Genomic DNA, 21,164 nt, shown 5'->3' with positions numbered 1-21,164 from the left:
GCTTTTGATGAACGTGGAGAAAATTATGTTTTCGGTGCAGTAACATAATACTAAATCACCTCCATGATATCAAAAAGTTGGTAGTCATACGGCTGACGAACCCAGCGCCATTTCTTGATTAAGTTAAGTGTCGAGTGAAATGATACTTGACTCAACTGTAGTAATAGAGCTCTAAATAAGCTAAATAACATGTGTAGTTATTAAAACAAACACTCTCAATCGTCCAACGCAAGTTAGCACGGTTTTTTTTTTAAGGTTTAAATTAGTTTATTTGACACGGCACGATACATTTTCTGTTTTACTGAGCCAAGTACAATTCGTATTAATTCTACGTTAGCAGGGAAAAGAGGGTGGCCTTTTCTTTATTCTCGCGGCCGACTACGAGCTAGTGGGGATTTAAGGTGAGAGGAGGGGAGATACAATTTTGACTTAAAACTATTTTGGAACTTTGTTTTTCAACTGGTAGAGCAATTGTATTCTTGTTTGTTGTGGGTTCAAAATATTTGTGTAAGCATAGATGCGGGCTCTTCGTTTCCGTGTCTTCAGCATAGCATATTTGTATCCTTAATCTGACAAATAGACAAAGAAAATTTTAAATTTTAATGTCAGCGTTTTTCAGAAAGCAGTATAGCTGTGTCATGTACTGGAGATCACCGCTTCCCAGAATGTCTCTAACGGGTACGTTCGGTTGTTTTCCTCGGGCCCGAAGGGAATCTATAAGCTCGGACCTAACACCACAGTATTCGGTACACGACCAAACAACATGCTCGATGTCATGGTAGCCATCGCCACAAACGCAGTGATTACTGTCTACAAGCCCTATACGAAAGAGATGCGTGTTTAACGTGTAGTGATTGGACATAAGTCTGGACATCACGCGAATGAAGTCCCGACCGACATCCAACCCCTTGAACCATGCTTTCGTCGATACCTTAGGAAAAATGGAATGTAGCCACCGTCCCAGTTCATCTGAGTTCCATGATGATTGCCAACTGTTGAGTGTTCTCTGACGCAAAATGCTATAAAATTCATCATAAGCAATTGGTCTTTCATAAATATCGCCATCAATAGCACCCACCTTAGCAAAAGAGTCAGCCTTTTCATTACCCGGAATCGAGCAATGAGAAGGGACCCACGCTAAGGTAACCCGGTAATTTTTATCTGTTAAAGCACTTAAAAACCGCCGTATTTTCCCCAGGAAATACGGGGTGTGCTTCACAGGCTTCATCGATCGCAGAGCCTCAATGGCACTGAGACTATCTGTGAAGATGAAGTAGTGGTCTGTGGGTAGGGTTTCGATGATTCCAAGAGAGTACTGAATAGCAGCAAGTTCTGCGACGTACACGGAAGCAGGAGCATCGAGTTTGTAGGAGGCGGTAAAATTTTCGTGGAAAACACCGAAGCCAGTGGACTCATCTAGATTAGATCCGTCAGTGTAAAACCTTTTATCATAACTAACATGTTTAAACTTATTCGAAAAAATCTTAGGGATCTCTTGGGGTCGCAATTGATCCGGGATACCAGAAATGTCTTGTTTCATGGTGGTGTCGAAAAATATAGCATTATTAGAAGTACACGCAAAACTATTCCTTATTACTTTAGAAGCAATAGCGCAAAATTACCTTTTGGGTAACAAACCTATTACTTAAAAGGCAATAAAATTCTTCCCCAGTCAAGTAACAACACATACTGTCATATATTTAGCACGTGTTACGGGAGAACGACTATCTAATAATGGTCGTTTCAACCACATGCAAATTTTTTTCTATCGCAAAATGCTCCCTTTCAAGTAAAAAAAAATCACACACCGTCGCATATGTTGCACATGTTAGGCCTCTGCCAGGCTGAATGCCAACGCGAGCGATCGGGCGAGATTCTTGCCGTCGGTAAATAAACAGCCGTAAGTAAAACTGTTCATTAACCTTCGGCAGAAATCTCGCCCCATCGATCGTGTTGGCGTTCAGCCTGGCAGAGGCCTTTCAAGTTTCTTCTATCTCCAATTCATCCGGTGTGCGTGTATTAGTTCGCTCGTTGTATGCATACGGAGTAGCGAAAAAATATGACAAGAGCTGCCAAGCAGCATTTTCCCCGTCATAGAGTGAGCAAACGTTGATGATTTTAAAGACTTGAAATGCGCCTTAAAATGACATCACGATCTGTAAACTGCGTTAGAGAAAAACAAAAACATTCGCTTTCTTGCAAGCTACCTACAGCACATAATCGTTGGTTCATGGAAACTTATTTGGACCTGTTTGAAAATACAAAACTTGTGCCCATCCAGAACAATATTCGCAACTTCGGCAACTCTGGTCAGACAGTATTACATATTTCCATTTCAAGTAAACACTGGGGGACGAAACGAAAGTGTTTCTAATTAGACAATTGAGGTTGACGGTTTAGATTCTGATTATGAATGGATGAAAGGGACAAAAATAAACCAGATCTTTGCATCAATACAAATGTAGCGAGTGAAGTCTTGCTAACACATGCAGTGCGGTGCTTGGCTGTATGTTCTCCTGCAGAAACACATACAAGCGTGTGGCCGTCATAATTTTTGTTACTTTTTAGTTGTTACTAATTGTGTATAATGCGCAGTCATAAGACACAATTAGTAATAAAAAATTGCCCTAAAGTAATAAAATGTTCCCCGTTTGCGTTGGGTGTATCTAAAAGTGCGACATTGGAGGAATCGTATGAAGAAGGATTAATATCTTGAGCCATATAGTCAAAATATAAAGTCATAAATCTGGATTGAGATTGAAGGTCGACCAACCTCTCGAAATTTTCAATTACTAATGGGTTCATAACTGTGCATCGAATTAGCAACCGGTAAGAGAGATTCCAAAAACGATGTTTCAACGGAAGAATACCCGCTAACACTTCAAGACTCATCGTATGGGTCGACTGCATGCAACCCAAGGCAATACGCAAACAACGATATTGTATTCTCTCTAATTTTATAATGTGCGTGTTCGCGGCGGAGCGAAAGCAGAAACAGCCGTACTCAAGAACTGACAATATCGTTGTTTGGTAAAGCCTTAGAAGGTCTCCTGGGTGGGCTCCCCACCAGGTTCCGGTAATCGTACGAAGAAAATTAATCCTCTGTTGGCATTTTCGTGTCAGATACCTAATATGACAAGCCCAGGTGCATTAAGAGTCGAACCAGACCCCGAGATATTTAGCGACTAAAACCTGAGAGATCGTTTTACCCGTTAGTAGGAGCTGCAGCTGAGCTGGGTTATGCTTCCTAGAAAAAACGACCAACTCAGTTTTCTCCGGAGAGAATTCGATACCCAGCTTAAGAGCCCATTCAGACAAATTGTCTAAGGTATCTTGCAATGGTCCTTGCAGATCGCTAGCCTCGCTACCAGTAATGGATACAACGCTATCGTCTGCAAGTTGCCTTAGCGTGCATGAATTTGCAAGACATTCATCGATGTCATTGACGTAAAAATTATATAAGAGAGGACTTAAACATGAGCCCTGGGGAAGGCCCATGTAACTAATTCGGGAAGTTGTCGAATCGCCATGTGAGAAATACATATGCTTTTCTGACAACAAATTGAGCAAAAAGTTATTCAGATTTAGTGAAAGTCCCTGCGAATGAAGTTTCGCGCTTAAAACTTCTACAGAGACAGAGTCAAAAGCCCCCTTAATATCCAAGAACGCAGAAGCCATTTGCTATTTTCGAGCAAATTCGAGTTGAATTTCAGTAGAAAGCAACGCTAGGCAATCGTTCGTCCCTTTGCCCCGGCGAAAGCCAAATTGAGTATCTGAAAGTAAACCGTTTGTTTCGACCCATTTGTCTAACCGTAAGAGGATCATTTTCTCCAATAATTTCCGGAGGCAAGAGAGCATCGCAATCGGCCTATATGAATTGTGATCAGAAGCAGGTTTCCCGGGTTTCCGAATAGCAATGACTTTTACCTCCCTCCAGTCATGCGGAACAATATTTAGCTCAAGAAACTTGTTGAACAAGTCCAACAAGCGTCTTTTTGCAGAGTCGGGTAGATTCTTCAACAGGTTGAATTTTATTCTATCTAACCCTGGAGCCTTATTGTTGCACGACAGTAGAGCCATTGAAAATTCCAACATCGAAAATGGAGGCTCTTCCGTAGTTACTATAAACGCGTCGCGAAAGGTTTTCTGTTCCGGTACAGAATCCGGACAGACCTTTTTGGCAAAATCGAGTATCCAGCGATCTGAATACTCCTCACTCTCATTCGAAACGTCACGGTTCCGCATGCGCCTGGCGGTATCCCAAAGAGTGCTCATCGCTGTTTCCCTCGACAACGCGTTTACGAACCGCCGCCAGTACCCGCGTTTTTTCGCCTTTACTAAGCTCTTCATCTGCCTGCCCAGTGCCTCGTACTTTCGTAGTAGGTTGACAGTGCCGTACTCCCGGTAGTCCTTATACGCCGCGGACCTTCGCGCGTACAGCTCAGAGCACTCTTTGTCTCACCATTTGTTGGGAGGGCGTTGTCTAATCGTTACCCCGGGTATCGGTTTCGTCTGAGCTTGCGTCGCGGCGTCGATTATCAAGCCAGCTAAGAACGCGTATTCTTCCCCGGAGGAAGTTCCTCGTGAGTCTCGATAGATTCCGCTGTAATAGACTCATAACGCTTCCAATCAATATTACGTGTAAGGTCGTAGGAAATATTGATTGGGTTCGGGGGAGTTGAACCATTAGCAATTGATATAACGATTGGAAGATGATCACTACCGTGGGGATCGTTGATTACTTTCCACTGGCAATCTAACGCAAGTGATGTCGAGCAGAGGGATAGGTCAAGCACGCTTTCACGTGCTGGAGGATTAGGTACACGTGTCGCTTCCCCAGTATTCAAAAGTGTCATATTGAAGTCGTCGATCAAGTTACAAATTAAAGAAGATCGGTTGTCGTCGTACAGCGACCCCCATAGCGAACAGTGAGAGTTAAAATCTCCCAAAATCAAAAAAGGTGCGGGAAGCAATTCTGCTATATCAAGGAGTTGCTTCTGTTCAATCCGCGCGGATGGGGGAATATATAACGAAACAAGGCAAAGGTCTTTTCCATTCATATTCGTTTGAATGGCAACAACTTCAATATTCGAGATCGAGGGGAGGTCGATTCTGAAAAAAGAATAGCACTTTTTGATCCCTAAAAGTACCCCTCCACCGTGTGAGTCTCGATCTCGACGAATGATGTTAAAATCGTGGAAATTAAGTTGGTCATTTGAATTGAGAAAAGTTTCACAAAGCGCGAACGCATCACAATTGTATGTGTTTATCAAATGTGAAAATAAATCAAATTTGGGGATGATACTTCTGCAGTTCCACTGTAACACAGTGACAAAATTCCTAACCTCTTTCAACATATTAGTCATCGAAAGATACGATAGCTGAAATGAGGGGCCAAGTTGCTGTGAGTTGCTTCAAAAAGGTTTTCACTGTTGGGAGAAGGGCAAGAAGAATGTTTTGAAGGGGATCTGGTATGTTGAATGTTTTAAATATCCAGTCCACAATATCAGAGAATTTTATGAACCCTGTTTCTTTTATGTCTTCTGATCGAGAAATGGGTGCACGAGGGGTTTTTGGTGCCCCAGGAAGCGGTGGGTACTCCTGGTTTGATTTGAAATTAAAACCGGGGGGTACTTGCTTCGGTTTTTCTTCACCGCTTCCGTTTTGTGTTGTCTTATTGGTCATTCCGCTAGGGGTTATCTTACGACCTTTACGAGAAAGATTAGGAGAGTTGAGCATTCTCCTCTTCCTAGATCCCTCTGGCAAGGCATAGGAACACCCTTCTACGGGATCGTCAGATGTACCCTCATCGGTTGGCAAAAAGGAAAAGATGTTTCCTGTCGAGGGTGGCTCAGCCCTCTTAAGCATTTCTGCAAAAGAGCGCTTTGATCGTTCCTTAAGGGAACGCTTAATTTTTTCCTCGCGCTGTTTGTACGCGGGACATGCCGGAAGGTCATGCCGAGTTCCCTCGCAATAAAGACACTTTTCAGTATCCCCACTGCAAGCGTTCTCAGCATGATTGCCTCCGCACTTGCTACAGCGTGCCTTGTTGCAGCAGTAGGTGGCTGTGTGACCTAACTGCTTACAGTTTTGGCAATGCATGACCCGCGGTACGAACAGGCGTACAGGTAGACGAACCCTGTCCAAGCGGACGTAGTTCGGCAGCGCGGATCCGGCGAATGTTACTCGGAAGGAATCCGAAGGGAGGAATTTCTTCTTCCCTTCTTCGATGGATACTGAATGCAATTGCTTGCAATCCAGTATCTTTACACTTTGCATCAAGGGGTTTTTAAAACAGCCAACTCCATGACGCAAAATGTCATCGACAGTGAGATTCCCCTCGGTAACCACACCGTCGATTTCTACATCCTTGGCAGGGATGTACACGCGATACTCTCTCGTGAAGAGCTCGTAGCCAGCAATCTCGTTTGCTTGCTTCAAGCTACTCACGACAACTCGCAGTTTGTTCGGCCTCACCTTCGTAATCTCGGTTACGGCCGAAAAATGTTTTGCCAGGTCTTTGCCAATTTGAATAATATTCAATGGCTTCTTTATGGGCCGGAAAAAAACAACGTAGGGACTGCCAGCGGCATCTGGGTAAGCTTTTACCCGTACTTTCGGTACTCTTGGTACAGGACTTGGCAAAGGGGAGGGCACAGGGGAAGGTAGGGGTGAGCTGATGGGAGAAATTTCAATTTCTTCCCCGTTTGTTTCCACCTCCAGGAAAAGTTGCACCTGCATGTCATCCATTCTGCGGGAGCGTTACGCTCTACCGCACACAAACGATAAATATTCGAATATGGGGGGGGGGGGGGTTCAAGTAGTTGATGTTAAATTTTAAAAACCATTTTTCAATCTACAATGGATCAAATAAAAAAAAAGACAGTAATACTAATTCTAATAACAATAGTAATAATAATAATAATAATAATTATAGTAATAATATTAATAATAACAATAATAATATCAATAATAATATTATAACATAGTAATAATATTGATAATAATAGTAAAAATTCTAAAGGTAATACTTCACCGAACGTCTAAGTCACGACCTCACGGCTGATAGTAGAATTAATCGAGCGTCTCCGCAGAACAAACAATGACGATCCAGCTTCGTGTTGAGACGCAGTGGCCGTGTCCTACACGCGACCTTGTAGATGCCACTTGTAGTTGACTTCCACTCGCTCGATCGTATGATGGTCCGTGCTGCTAGCGGGGTAACAGCGGTGCGGGAGAATTATTCTTGCTGATATATCAGCTGCGTATCGAATCACTGGCGGGGTAGCCTGCCCCTACCAGTGTGCAGATGTTTCTGCCGATATATAACAGGCTATTGTTATCGCGCAGCACAAGAACTAATCGACAAAAAAACACCCGTACGATAACTCGTGTATTGTTATTTTGCGAACTCAAACGGAGATAAACAATTTGCGTCTAATCGAGACGAAAGCAAAACAACGAATGAAGTTAGCACGGTTAACGTTAAAGATATCCGTCATTATTCAGCATCCACTTTTTATTCAAGCCGGGCAAAAGGTGATGTAATTAAAACGGCACACTTGAGCAACATTGTAGCGTGCGTATCCAAAGTAACAGCAATGTAATTACAACCTTACTATGCAAACGCAAAGACTTACACTTCTCGCCCGGATGTAATTCTCATTCCGAACCAGACATCAGAAGGTCCTGTGCAGATAACCGAGCTTCTTTTGGTGCATCATCCTACTTCAGATGTTTGGATGGGCACTACCTTGTAATTGGGGTAGAAAATCTCGAATAACAGGAGACATAAAAGAGTCAGAATTGCAGTACCTTTGCGAAGCAGCACATTTTGCGTCTGTTCTTTGCTCGGCTGTCTGCAAACAATCATACAAAATATAGCAATCAACCGTAGTTACTCGTGCGCATCCAATTCGTAGGCTAAGTCGAGAAAGAAATGCGAACGGATGCAAAGATTTGGTTTACTGCTATTATTGTTGTCGTTTTCCGCATTGATTGTCCTAAATTTTCATTTCCGCATCCCGCTTCCCGTCGAAAGCTTAAGCAACTGTTCGCCCTCCCAATAAAAATAGCGAATCTTCATGTCGATTGCTGGCTTTCTTTATAAAAATTTATGCCTCTTACCTAACCAAGTTGTGTACACCTGATGAGGAGCAGGTCCAATCTGCTAAGAAGAAGGAAAAATGTCATACTCGAATATTCTGCGGCTAATTTCACCTTTCTCTTATAATTGAGCTCAATATGAATCGCGTTCGTTTCTTTTATTTCACCTTCTATGCAAAAGCAAAAAACAACAGAACGGAAGGGTCCTCTCCAGTGCTTTCGTCTCTCCTAGCATATTAATTATGCAAACAACAAAATAGCCTTATTAGGAGAACGACGTTGGCAATAAGCCAGGACGAGAAAATAGACGGTGTACTTTTGAAAGTGCGCTCAGTGATGGGGATCACGGTTGACTCTTCGCCCCGCGAACACGCCGACAGAAAGAGAGAATTAGGCGCTCCGTTGACTCTTACATAACCTAAACCAGCACGACTTTCGAATATTAATTGTCGCTCTGTAATGACTGTAGTGAAAGTATTTTAGAAAGCGATAAATAAATTTTAGAATCTGGTTATGGAACGTAAGTTCAAACATATTTTCCGATGGTAGCGAGAATGCTTTTGGAGTCGTCAGCAATGTTTTAAGTTTTTTTTTTCCTCATCTATATGTTTTAAGTTTTAACATTGTTACAATTCTCAATTGGGAAAAAGGCATGAGCCTTATAGGTTAATTTACAAAATCAATGTCTTAAAAGTTTATATGTTCTTTTTTGCCAAAAAAATAAGTTGACGGGAAGGTTATTGGTGGACACTTTGCATTTATCAATACTATCTTTTCAAAAGTTGGTTTCGATTTAAAAAAAAACTTTTTGTACGAAAAGACGTTTATGCTTGTGAGAACAAATGTGAAAAATTTGCTTGCTTACTCTTTATATTTAAGCAAATTAAACAATTCTAACCATTTATTCACTTGATGCGGTTGCTTACGGTTCACTTGTGACAGCGCAATTACCAGTTTATAAACTTTATAAACTAGTAAAAAAATAAATCAGAAGCAGCTCAAACCTGTTTTTTAATGTTTCGCTGCTTGTGACAGCCGGTAAAGTTCCATATTAGGGGGATCCTCAAACTTGCATATTAGGATGGACCTATGAACGATTTCCAATATTTTCAAAATTGACTGAAGCGATTTACTTCGAGAGGAATTTAATATCTGTTCAACCTGAATGGAAAAATTCTAATAACGAAATTCCCTGATATACATGGAAAGAAAATATACAAACACTTACCTTTTGCATTCAAACTTTGCAGTTTAATACACCGTTTTTTATATTAAATGATATCTAAAAAGACAGAAACAATTGAAAAAGTATTACACTGGTGCAATTGATATTATCAATAATTATTTTACTCCTAGAACTATTTTTTTCTATTAATTTTTTCGTTTAACCAACTTGGATTTAAAAAAATAATGTTCGATGAAATATAAATCTGAATCGCAGTACACAACGCAAAAGTTTGACATTTCACAAATTATAGTTTTTATCAATGGCAAACATAATATTTAATAAAAGTCTGATAATATGTAGTCAAGATAGGTATATGTCTACCAAGAATACCATTGATATGCTTTGCCAAAGACAGGCATGTTAGTCTCCTCAGTATGTGAAAAGAGCGGAGTGACCCTCGGCAGGGTGCGCGGGTACTTTTTCAGACTTTATTGCTTTTAAAAAACAAGGTTAAGCTCAACTCAGACAACCAAAACTCATAGAATGCTCCTAACTATTAGGAAGAAACCCTTTTCGTTCCATGTTTACAGGGTGAGGAATAATTATCCGTGTTTTTTGTTTCAGTGTATAGCTAAGATTTGACAGATGTTGAAATGAGCTTACCTATTCAATTTTAACCTTGGCTATATGTAAACAAAACCACGAAATGTCTTATGAAACAGTGTGTTTTAAGTGTCATAATGAAGTCAAGTCCATTACGCAGTGCGGTGATCGAGTTGTATAAACAAGGAAAGCGTCCAGTATGTATCGCTAGTATGTTATACAAACCATTAGAGACGCTATAAAACGATATAATGAGCGAGGAAATTTAGAAGATCGTTCAGGAAGAGGCAGAAAAAGAACCGCTAGAACCCCAGGGAACCGAATAATTATTCGTCACCGGATTAACCGTGATTCTAGAAGGTCAATTCGAAAAATGGCAAAATCATTAAAAATTGATCACTGGAATTCTGTGGCAGATTTTTTCGAGATATTCAACTAAATATGAATGGCCTTCAAACTCTCCTGATTCAAATCCAATGGAGTATTCCGTTTGGTCTATTCTTGAATGCAGAGCTTGTACTAAACCACACAAATCATTGGATCATTTGAAGCTAGTTTAACCAAGGCCTGGGATGCCATATCTGTGGTAGAACTATCGTCCATCGTCGCTAATTTCCCTAAACGATTGAAGGCGTGCGTTGAAGCCAAGGGTGGACATTTCGAGTCCGTGATGTAAATATTACAAACCATGCTAATGCATCTACATTTTGTATAAATATGTTGTTGTTTAATATTGAAAGAATAAAGTTATGACTAAAACATTGAACACGGATAATTTTTCCTTACCCTGTATAGCAGCAGGAGGGGATTCTGAATTTTTTACTCTATGGACAAATCATGCAATCTTTTGACGGGTCAAGAACCCAAATCGGTTAAGAATTGAAAAAGTTAAAAGCATTTCATTTTGTTGGGTACCCGGGTACCCTGCCGAGTACTTACGGGTGTTAAAATTGCCGAGTACATAACGATGAAACAAAATCAACCGCGCCTTTCTTCTTAAGCATGAGCACTGCATGTAGCAATTGTTTGCACCACACTCCTCGCCGCTCGCAGACAAAATCAGACTCACTTGTTGCTTACATCAAGCGGAATAAGAGTGGTGAATCATAGAGATGGTCGAGTTTGATATTTTTCAAACCCACACCCGCCCTGAACCTGATTTTTTTCGGTTGAAACCCGAAACCAAAACTTTTTTTTGTCAAACCCGAACCCCACTCGAACCCGAAATTGTGAAACCCGAACCCGAGATTTTATAGATTTATTAGTCAAGTTTCGGATATTCAAACTCAAAGCCGGCCTGAGCCCGATATTTTTAAACTCGAGCCCGACTGCTGGGATAATACAATAGAGACAATTTGAGTTTTCTCGTAGGAGAAGGTGATTCGGAGTGGCACAGATTGATACATAAACCACGCTTGGTGGGATGGTTACCATAGATATGAACTTGTTACGTGGTATCTTGGTTTACAATATGAGTAATTCACCTGGTTGAATTAATAAAGAGGGTGAAAACGAGGTATTTTGTTATGAACCAAGTGGTGGACTAGCAAAACCACCACTGTTTGAAAGTTTTATCACATACATAAGACATACGTAACACTGGCGTTTTTCTCTGGTACACGTTGCCCCATAGTACTCCGTACCTCGCCCTGTCAAACTGCTCGATAAATTATGAACAAAATGAATTTTCTTTTTCTCGGCCTTATCGAGCCCCAAAAAAAATCCCATAAGGAACTGTCAAAAAGTTATTTACAAAATCAATGCAGCATTTTTCGAGTAGGAACGAGACAAATGCAGGGCTGCGCAGGTACACTGCCTTCAAAAACAACTCAAACAGAGGTTTTTTTTTACAGAGGTTTGTACTTTCGAGTAGTTCATTATGTACCAACTTTTTTGGAAGATTTCTTCCTGAGTGTATGTGGTTTGATTGTTATACTTTCATATGCTGACTACCGAATCTGCATCTAACTGCGCCTAAGAAAGTTACACAGACTTGAAATATGACAAAACAAATTAAAGAATAGTTCATGATCCATAGTTGTGTATCCAGACAATTGTGTATGTTGATGCTACTAATAACTTTGAAGAATACAGTGATGGCCTAGAAAATAGGAAAAAATATATTTCATGGAAAAAAGTGTTTTGACAGGTCTATTTTCAATAAAAACTCTCTAACTCAATTTGGGTAAGAGATACTAATTTCGTGTCGTTGGCAAAGTTGGTCGTATTGGTTCTACTTATAACCAATACATACTTGACATACTTGACTATCAACTATGTATCTCGATGAAACAAAAAAATAGATTCTGCATCTCACTTGTAGGGAGATTGATCACAAATCTCATAGCGCCAAAAGATGCAGAGGGTCATACCCATCAATTTTGCGCATGGTATCGGTCTAATAGGAAAACAGATGAAGCGTGACAGTAGAAGGAGTCCGACCAGTGACCGTATTTGCGTGTTAAGAATTGAGTGTGTACGCTCCGACCAATAATGAACTTGATGACGAGAAGCAGTGAGTTCATTGTCATCGGAGATGCAAGAGCACAGGTAGAGAAAGCCTTAAATTTACCATGCCTGCTCACAAATCGACCAACTTCTGATCGATGATTCTGCAAAGTATTTGTTAATAAGTTAATAAGATGGGGTCATGAACGAACATTAGAGACGTATTACGGTACCACAACGCATGAAGTGTTGGGTACAACTGTAACAGCCATGTCTAATGAGTGATTTGACGATTATTGAGGAATGGGTCAAAAAAGCCAGAGTTCACATGTTGGCTACGCTTGCCACACCTTGATACAAGGAGCTTTCACATAAAATTTGAGGAATCAGGAACCGAAACATGTCAGCCCTGGTCATGTGCAACGATAGCGAGGGAAACCTAATTAGCGATAAATCGGAGGTGGCCAGGCGTTGGAAACAACATCCTAGTGTGCTATTGAACGGCGAGAAAAAAGGGAGGCGTTGATAGGAGCAGGATGAATATTGAAAATGATGGACAACTCTCCCAGCTGGTCTCGAGGTACGATGCTGGCCTAACAAGCCAGTCGACGTAGGTTTGAGTCTCGGCTCGGGAGAGACTGTTAGTGTCAGTTAACAGTTAACAGTTGGCTGCGAAGTCTGTGTATAATAAACAGAAGGTCGAGCCACGATACGGAATGTAGCACCAAGGCTTTGCTTTGCTTTGCTTTGGACAAGCTGTGAATCCACCATCCATGGACGAAGTGAAAAAAGCAGTGGAAGAGCTGACAAAGCTGCAGAAAAGCTTTCCGCGTCCTCCCGCTGAACTGTTAAATGCAGGAGCGAATAGCTGGAATGGAATCCTTGATAAAATTCGAGAATTCAGCTTGCAGACTCATAATCTGTTTATAGACTTCAGGGCAGCGTTCTATTCAGTTAGGAGAAAAGAGTTAGAAGGTTTAAAACAGGATAACGGGCTGTTAAACTCATTGTTCAACATCACATTGGAAGATGCTATATCACATTTTTGGTATTAATCGTAGATCAGTGAAAAAGGCCTTTGAACCTCTCAAAAGAGAAGCTGCGAGAACAGGACTTACCATAAACTCTGCCAAAACCGAAACACATGGTGGCTAGTAGAAGGCGTGCTTCCAGCTAATTGATGGTTGCAAAGTTCAAACTAGCAGTTTATCGAACAAGTTTATCTATTCAAAGATAGTTTGTTTACAATTATATCTTAAAATGCTTGCAAAAATTCCAAACCGGTAAAGATAATTTTCTGGAGGTTTAGTTCAGGTAAGTTGTCGTTCTTTATGCAGGATTCTAGGATTGTAAACGTTTCGTCCTAACGGGTGAATTCATTTGTGAAGATACATTCATTATGAACGAAAAAAAATGAACATTTGAAAAAGGCCCATTACCGGACCATTGATGATTGCCGGAACAAGAGCGTTGTACGGCCTTCACGTCAGCTTTTCGAAAGCATCTGTTAACTCTACCAATCAACTCTTTGCATTTCGTTGATCTCAAGCTATTTTTGCACCGAAGGAACCTCAATTGGACGACGCCGAGGTAAAGTCGTTGGGTTGCGTATTTGGGGTAAAAATGGAGTCTACACGCAAAAGTTGGATGGTACGAAACCAGTACAAAATTGTGCGTTTTAGCGCGTTTGTTGATGTAGTTTGGAACCAGTACAATGATTGCGTGTTGGGCATAACGCAATTCATGGTCTAAGTTCTGCTCCGCAGCTCCGCAGCTCCATACTACTACACTTCAAAAGTTTCAACTGGTGTTAGTATCATGTTGAGTTGTACTGGTTTAGATAATGTTTTTCAGAAGGTGGCTCTCATTGAAACAGTGCAACTGTTGCGTTATGAATTTCACACATTTATTGTGCGATTCTAGTGCAAAATTTGTGCGAATCGGGAAGACACATTGATTGTACAACACTTGAACTTTTGCGTGTAGTGATTGTTTAGGCACATTTGTGTTTTTTAACGCAATGTGATGATATTTTATCTGGCCAAAACATATACCTTTCATCGGTACGGTGTTTTGGAAGAAAAAAATTAAAATTTTGTTCGAAGATTCGTTCTGGTATACATCTCGATTGATAGGCAAACCACCATTTTGAACCATGATTTAGACCAGAAGGAAAAAGTCCTTTTTTGTTTACCACTCCACAGTGGGGCGGCTCCATACAAATGCTGGCCAAGCAAAAAAAATGTCTTGAAATCATGGAAAATACATGGTTTTTATATAATTTTGGGACACTGAGTCCGAATTTGATATTATTTTTGCATGAAAATGCGTATTTTCGACGCCAGGGGAATTTTCATGTTTTTTATATAAATTATATGAGGAAAATTTTACGTCGGTTTCAATCTTTTGGAAAATAAAATGCACGATGCTTGAAAGACCTTTATATGCCATAAAAAAACATAAAATATTATTCAGTTATTAAGAAAAAAAAATCAATTAAAAAATATGCTTCGTGTTGAAAATTACTTATGATATGATTTTTTTTTTTCAAAGTGACTATATTGCATTGATTCTTTTTATCGCATTCTTTTTTCCATTCACTTTTACCTTCATCTTCATTTTTGTGTTCATTTTCAATACAGTTTTAATATCTTTAAGAAGGGTTTTCAAAATGCAGTTTCTAACGTAAGAATAATAATTCACTATTTGCTCTGTAGAAATTAGCAGGCGATGTATTATGTCATGGTTTGTGTTTACACGATTGTTTTTACATGTGACTGGTATGATGGTAACTTAAAACGTGATTTTAGTAGTCAGTGCTGGTGATCCAAAACATAAACAATGATTAGTTTTTGATACTTTGTTGATTATCGAAATATAGATCAGTTAAACTTGTAAATATGAAAATAGTGTGATTAATTATACTGAAACATGTTTGAAAACGTTGTTATTATTAGACTAATACGAGCCATTTGTTATTCTGTAGACGGTTTGCAGTGTGTAATTCAATTTTACATTTTTGAAATCCGATATGTGCCGAACACTCGTTGTTTCTCTTCGAAAGAAGGGTACTCTGCGCAACTCTGCGCAGGATCGGACTAAATGCATTATAAGGCATTTTTTCCAAGCTTTCTTTTAAAACTAGTGCCAATAGTGCCAAACCCTGCCGTCTAAACTTTAAACGCTGTTTTATGCAAAAAATACGTAATTTTTATATTCCGCCTAATTTTTTTGAGTATTACAATGAGATTATACATTATTCAATGATGAGAATTTATTCTCCACTATTTTATGGACAACTTTTCCTTAGACGTCATCAAGATTCAAGTTACTATTGAGGCTCCAGCAAATTTCGCAACATTGCATTTTTTTTTCAAGAAAAACGCTGAAAAACACTGACTCAGTACACTTTGAAAAATCATAGAAAATTCAAATTTTGTCGTAATGCTCTAAAAATTTGGATTCTGACACTTCAATAGTATACAACTATAGGAAAAGTATAATTGAAATGAAATTCACATTTTCTATTTTGGGTCGATGGCCAGCGATTCCCCACTGTGCACTCTGGCCGGTCCTCCTAGCGGGCTATTGTTGAGGTTTGCAAGAAATTATGCACAGTCGAAAACGGGAGGTTTTCTCTTTTAAAATGGTTTACCGTGACCTTTGTTTAGATTGTTGTGCAGTTCAGGGCGAACTGTGGAACGCTTCTTGTTTCGAGGCCATTTTAAACAGAACTTGGTAGACATAAACAAAACAAAAATACTGGCATAAAGGTCGACATGAATACTGGCACTCTCTTTTCTCTCTGATTGTTTTTTTTTTTGTGGAAAAAGGAAGCCTCAAGAAAATTTTTAGTCGTTACCCATTAGTTTACTGTAGACATTTTTTTGATTCATTCGGAAAAAAGCACAGCTATTTTTCTTAGAAATGTAATTTGATGATAATATTTCTTCATAAAAGATAAGGATTGATTTCTCGTAAAAGATTATTTGGAAATGGTACTAACAATTATAACCCAAATCCAGCATACGTTAATTCAAACAAGAGCTCAGATCTTTTTGATTTTTTTCGACCTTTGACATTATTAAGCTCTAATAATGAAACGCTGTCATCGTTGATCAGTTAGTCTTAATTACGGTTGACATGCGAATGTCCTCCAGTCGCAATTAAAATCACCAATCTTGGTTGAGATTTTATTCTTCATCACAACTGCTCTGCAGCTAGTGTTGGACAAGTTAATACAGTAATCACCCGATTTTATCTGCCCCCGATTTTATCACATTTTTCACCCGATTTTATCATCATAAAACATTTCATTAAAAAAATGTCAGGGGGAACTGATTTTCTGTTACGCTTCAATATTTAAGATATATTTCATAATTCTGTGCAGTTGTGGATGCAGTTTACATTGAAAATTCAACCGATGCACAATGTTACATTTTGCTGTTATCGTGCGAATAATTGAATAGTGATACAAATATTTATTATAACCGTATAATATGTTCGGAGAAGTTTCAAAATATTTAAAAACGCATCTTTTGATGTAGAAAGCTGGGTGATCAATCCTCCTAAAAGTGAGGTAGAATATTTACTTTTTCATTAGATAAAGATAGATGCTTGGTGTCTTAGGCAAAGTATTAGGTGATCTCAAAACAAGAAACTTTACAGAAGACATCATGTTTCTATCTCTTACATATTGCAAGCAACATAAAGTTTTCTATGAGAAGGCCTTAAAAATCGTTATTTACATTTTAAGATTTTTCTGGTTGCAATATGTGAGAGATATGAGAGCATGCTGTCTTCGGCAAAGTTTAGTGTTGTGAGAACATCTAATATTTTGCTTATGGTACTGCGCTACAAAAAAGCAAGTTATTCATTTTACCAATTCAAACAAAAACCTGAACGAATAAAAAACTTAATTGTAATTTATTTGCGATTTTTTTAGGTTTTTTATTTTTTTAGGTTTGTTCAGAAAAGTTTTTGGCAACTGAATTATCTATCTGAAAAATGTTTTACAAAAATAGTGATGATCGATTTTTTATTGTCACTTTTTGTTTTTGAAATTTTTTTTTCAGTACAGGATCTCAAATTGAATTTTTTATATATTTTTTATAAAAGCTCAAACTGTCTGAGCTTTTATAAAAAATATATAAAAAATTCAATTTGAGATCCTGTACTGAAAAAAAATTTCAAAAACAAAAAGTGAAATTCATCCCTTGAAAATTTTTCTCTATCTTTTGTCATTATTCAGATATATCGATTTATGAAAAAACAACTGCAGCTTTTTTCATATGTTTGTACAGATAAATTTTCCAAAAGAAATTAAAATCGCTGATTTTACGTATTTAGCTATTGATTTAACATCTTCAATAAAAAATTTTTTTTAAAAATTTCCCGATTTTATCACTTTCCCTATTTTATCACGCCAAAAATCATCAGGGTGAGATATAATCGGGTGATCACTGTATATACTTTTACCTTCTACCCATTAAATATTTTTTTCATTGAATTTTCGCAGTTGGGTAATTCGCCATATATTTTAAGTGTTATTTTAAGTTTTGCACCCTAATAATCAATTGAAGTTTACTATCAATTATATTGTTGGCAAAAAGTAATAAAACGTGCTCATATTGCAATACGAAATTGTACTACAGCAATGTTTATTTTCCCATTTAAGCTAATGTTTAGATTTGAAACCCAAGCAACTAAGACTCATCTGTTGAATTTTTACCCAACTTTATCGGATCCATAATATAGACGCAATTAAAGGTCAGCAACTATGATGACGTCCATGCGCACTCATAACGAGTTTCTACTCGAAAACGAATGGCACTTCAGCATTAGTCATTAATCGCTTCATTGGAAGGCAGTGTTATTCAATATTCAATGTCACGGTCCCATCTCATCTCTTTTAGTTAGACTTTGACTTAAACCATGAAGCCAAGCCAAGTAGAACTATCTTCAAATTTCTAATTAAAAATATTCAAATAAAAAAATGTACAACAGATTGGGAGCAAAACCATTTGTGCATTTGAATTGCATTATCATCCAAACCATACCACCAGAAATGATAAAAATTTATCGATTTATCCACATATAGCGTTACGGTCGCATATACGCAGTTACCCTAAGAGAATCGTGAAAAGAACAAAAAAGGTATTAGAGCATAAAAAACTGTTAAAAGCTTTACACACAGAAGTAGACTTCTGTCGGTCGGACGAATAGAATTTACGATTATCGATACGAAATGATACCATTATTACAAAATCAATATCCAATGAATTATTAATGAGCACACTTTAGTAACACAGCGCGCGACTGACAAAAGCGAACAAACTGTTTGATCTCATTTTCCCACGAGAAGCTGGAAGAACGAATTACTTGGAAAATGCCACCACTCTTACCCGTGCTACTTGAAGATAATATCGAGATTCTCGAAGTTCACTAAAACACTTCACACAATGTAACAAAAATCGGCACAAGAATAACTTTAAATTAATTTCTGTAATAATGTTTCACAAATTGTTCAAAGAAGTCCACAGTAATTTCAAAAAAATGTAAGACGAAACGAAAAACACTCTACACTGCACAGAAACACCTCATCAACTTTGACAGTTGAAGTCTCCTAGAAGTGTTGTAAAAGGAGCAAAACATAGAGAGTGCTCGGTTCATGCTGTGCGCAAGTCCTTTTTGCATACAAACACATTGGTGCTGGCGCGTGGCACCTTGTAACGTAAACATGGGGCGAAATGTAACACTTGTGTGGGCTGTCTCGCGAGGACGAACAAACAATCGAAATTCGATATCGAAAAATAATCCAGCCATTTACCGACTGCAATGAAAAAGCCTAAGCAAAATTGAGAGAGGTCTAAACAAGGATAAAAAAGATTGATTCAAATCAAATTCAATAGTCATCAAAGCTACAAACGTGTATGAAATATCCCCTACTAAGCTGTTCTACCTGTATATAGTATCAGCTGTGATACGAGTTTCCAACCCCGGTAAGACCTTAGTCGTACACCGACAGAGAAGACGGCAATCTCCAGAAACTGTAGTCCTAGCGACCATTGTTTATGTTGGGAACTGTTTAAAACGGCGCGGCGTCTGTTCTTTATGTTATACAAGACATCCTCCTAATTTCATATTCTTCATGCAGTAGCATGCAAATCGTTTAAACATGGGGCGATATGAAAAAAAGTGAAGACGGCAAAACGCGTTCTTCCTGGATAAGGCGCGCTTCCCGAAGAAGTTGAAGCACGAAGGAATTTAATGGTTGTATTACTCACAAGATACGCGTAACGCATTTTTATAAAAAAACGTGAGTCAACTCCGCAAGACCTTGGGGTCCAGAAAATGTTATGACCGGAGAGAAATTTACAAACGCAGGGAGTTTCCCGAAACCGACTGACACAATGCACAAAAAAAAAATAGCGAGGTAGGAATATACAGCAAGATCAAAAAGTAATAGGCCCAGCGAGAAATTGAGAACATCTAATTATGGACCGAATTGTATGGCCGGTATTTCTCTGAGGGATGTTGAGCCTGCGCAGTAGAGCATGTAAACAAACTTTTTTGTACTTTAAAACTGAAATCTTTTTAATGATGAACTATTGTAGTTATAGTGTATTGTGAACACACTTTGTTTTCGAAGGACTTATGTTTAGGCAAACATTCAAAATAAAAATAAAATTTTGCTTGTTTGTTGTGGTACAAGACATCCTCCTTATTTCATGTTATAGGCCATCTTATCTACGATCGCAAGAGATCTTCCTGTGTTTTCATGTCAAATGCACTTATAATCACATTTATCACTACACTGATCACCGTAAAAATAATCAAAATATTATTCAAAATATCGGTTCTTCTATGCTCTTCGGTTTTGTTTATGTCCAACACGACTGCCAGTAAGAGTATCATTACCGCTTGAAATACCTGTGAAAAAAGAGTGCTCTGGGTTATCACCGTTTCACGTTCCACTATCTGTAACAATATTGCTCTACTTGTAAAGAAATAGACAACAACACTAGTGTCAGCAACAAATGATAAAACGCGTGAGCTTCACCAACGGTAAGCAGATACTTAAGCTGTGATGCATTCGCCGTAAGTAGCGCCAGATCGAGCATTCCTTGTGCAAAGGATTTCCGCGTCGCATAGCTATTTAGGTCAAGCGTCCTCAGCGATTGAACCTACAGTTAGTTCGTATTGAAAACTATGCTTAAAATAAATGTTTCAAACTTACAAATTGATTAACGTTAAGATCTACTTGGGTAGAACCTTCATCGCTGGCTTTATCTTGTTTTTTGTTGCCTTCAGTCACATTGGTCCTGGAACTTGAAGCCATTTTAGCGTTCGTTATAATTCGTACGGGTTAGAAGAATAACCGATGTGTTTGAACAGTATATTGAGAATAAAGTTTTGACAGACCGAATACCTCATTTGTCTAGAGAAAAACGGTGGTTACAAGTTGATAAGAACTGTGTTTCGCTTATCAATCTATACGTAAGATATATTGTTTCGCACTTACAGACGACACTGATAATATTGAAAGTTGATCGTTCGGAAATCAATAATATCTGTAAGTGTAAAAAGTGTGGAAATAAAGCGCACCGCGAGTAACAATGAGTTGGTTCGTCATCAAGTCTGCCAATGAACTTGAACACTGATATATAATCTTTATTTATCATTAGAAAGATTTTCATTTTTAGTCCAAAACACAGATCTTGTGTCTACTGTTAGCACTGGCCTCACTCACCGGTTCATACAGCCGGCAGCTTGGCTGAGACCGTTTTGTATCACTGAGAAAAGCAGACGCGCTAGAAAGGTCATCTCAGGTTTCATT

The 21,164-nt window shown here is 38.7% G+C and overlaps 2 protein-coding genes across 3 annotated transcripts in view; both read right to left on the bottom strand.

The window, feature by feature from the left end:
• The window catches only part of LOC129725672 (protein Fe65 homolog), a 187,069-nt gene extending 168,120 nt beyond the window's left edge, over positions 1 to 18,949 (bottom strand). For both annotated transcript variants that reach the window (XM_055681734.1, XM_055681735.1), the window contains exons 1-2: positions 18,730 to 18,949; positions 9,335 to 9,388 (exon numbers count right to left, since the gene is read on the bottom strand). The gene's annotated coding sequence lies outside the window, so the exon portion shown is untranslated. The remainder of the gene's footprint in view (positions 1 to 9,334; positions 9,389 to 18,729) is intronic.
• Positions 18,950 to 19,899: 950 nt separating this feature from the next.
• LOC129725671 (ninjurin-1-like) lies at positions 19,900 to 20,866 on the bottom strand. The gene is made up of 4 exons (XM_055681726.1): positions 20,850 to 20,866; positions 20,565 to 20,765; positions 20,326 to 20,511; positions 19,900 to 20,257 (listed from the first exon to the last, which is right to left on the bottom strand). Exons 2-4 carry the CDS (start codon positions 20,664 to 20,666, stop codon positions 20,075 to 20,077), a joined length of 471 nt encoding a protein of 156 aa, XP_055537701.1. The 5' UTR covers positions 20,667 to 20,765; positions 20,850 to 20,866; the 3' UTR covers positions 19,900 to 20,074.
• Between the last annotated feature and the right edge of the window lie 298 nt (positions 20,867 to 21,164).

This window comes from Wyeomyia smithii, chromosome 2, assembly GCF_029784165.1.
Source record: "Wyeomyia smithii strain HCP4-BCI-WySm-NY-G18 chromosome 2, ASM2978416v1, whole genome shotgun sequence".
In the NCBI taxonomy this organism is placed as follows: Eukaryota; Metazoa; Arthropoda; class Insecta; order Diptera; family Culicidae; genus Wyeomyia; species Wyeomyia smithii.
The sequence above is the reverse complement of the archived record's forward strand: the minus strand, read 5'-3'. Positions and strand labels throughout refer to the sequence as shown.

Excerpts from the sequence above, each read along its gene's own strand:
- LOC129725671 (XM_055681726.1), bottom strand. The coding sequence starts at position 20,666 with ATGGCTTCAAGTTCCAGGACCAATGTGACTGAAGGCAACAAAAAACAA. Across the intron at positions 20,512-20,564 it reads ATCTTAACGTTAATCAATTT|GTTCAATCGCTGAGGACGCT; the intron begins GTAAGTTTGAAA and ends AACTAACTGTAG. Across the intron at positions 20,258-20,325 it reads TGTTGTCTATTTCTTTACAA|GTATTTCAAGCGGTAATGAT; the intron begins GTAGAGCAATAT and ends CTTTTTTCACAG.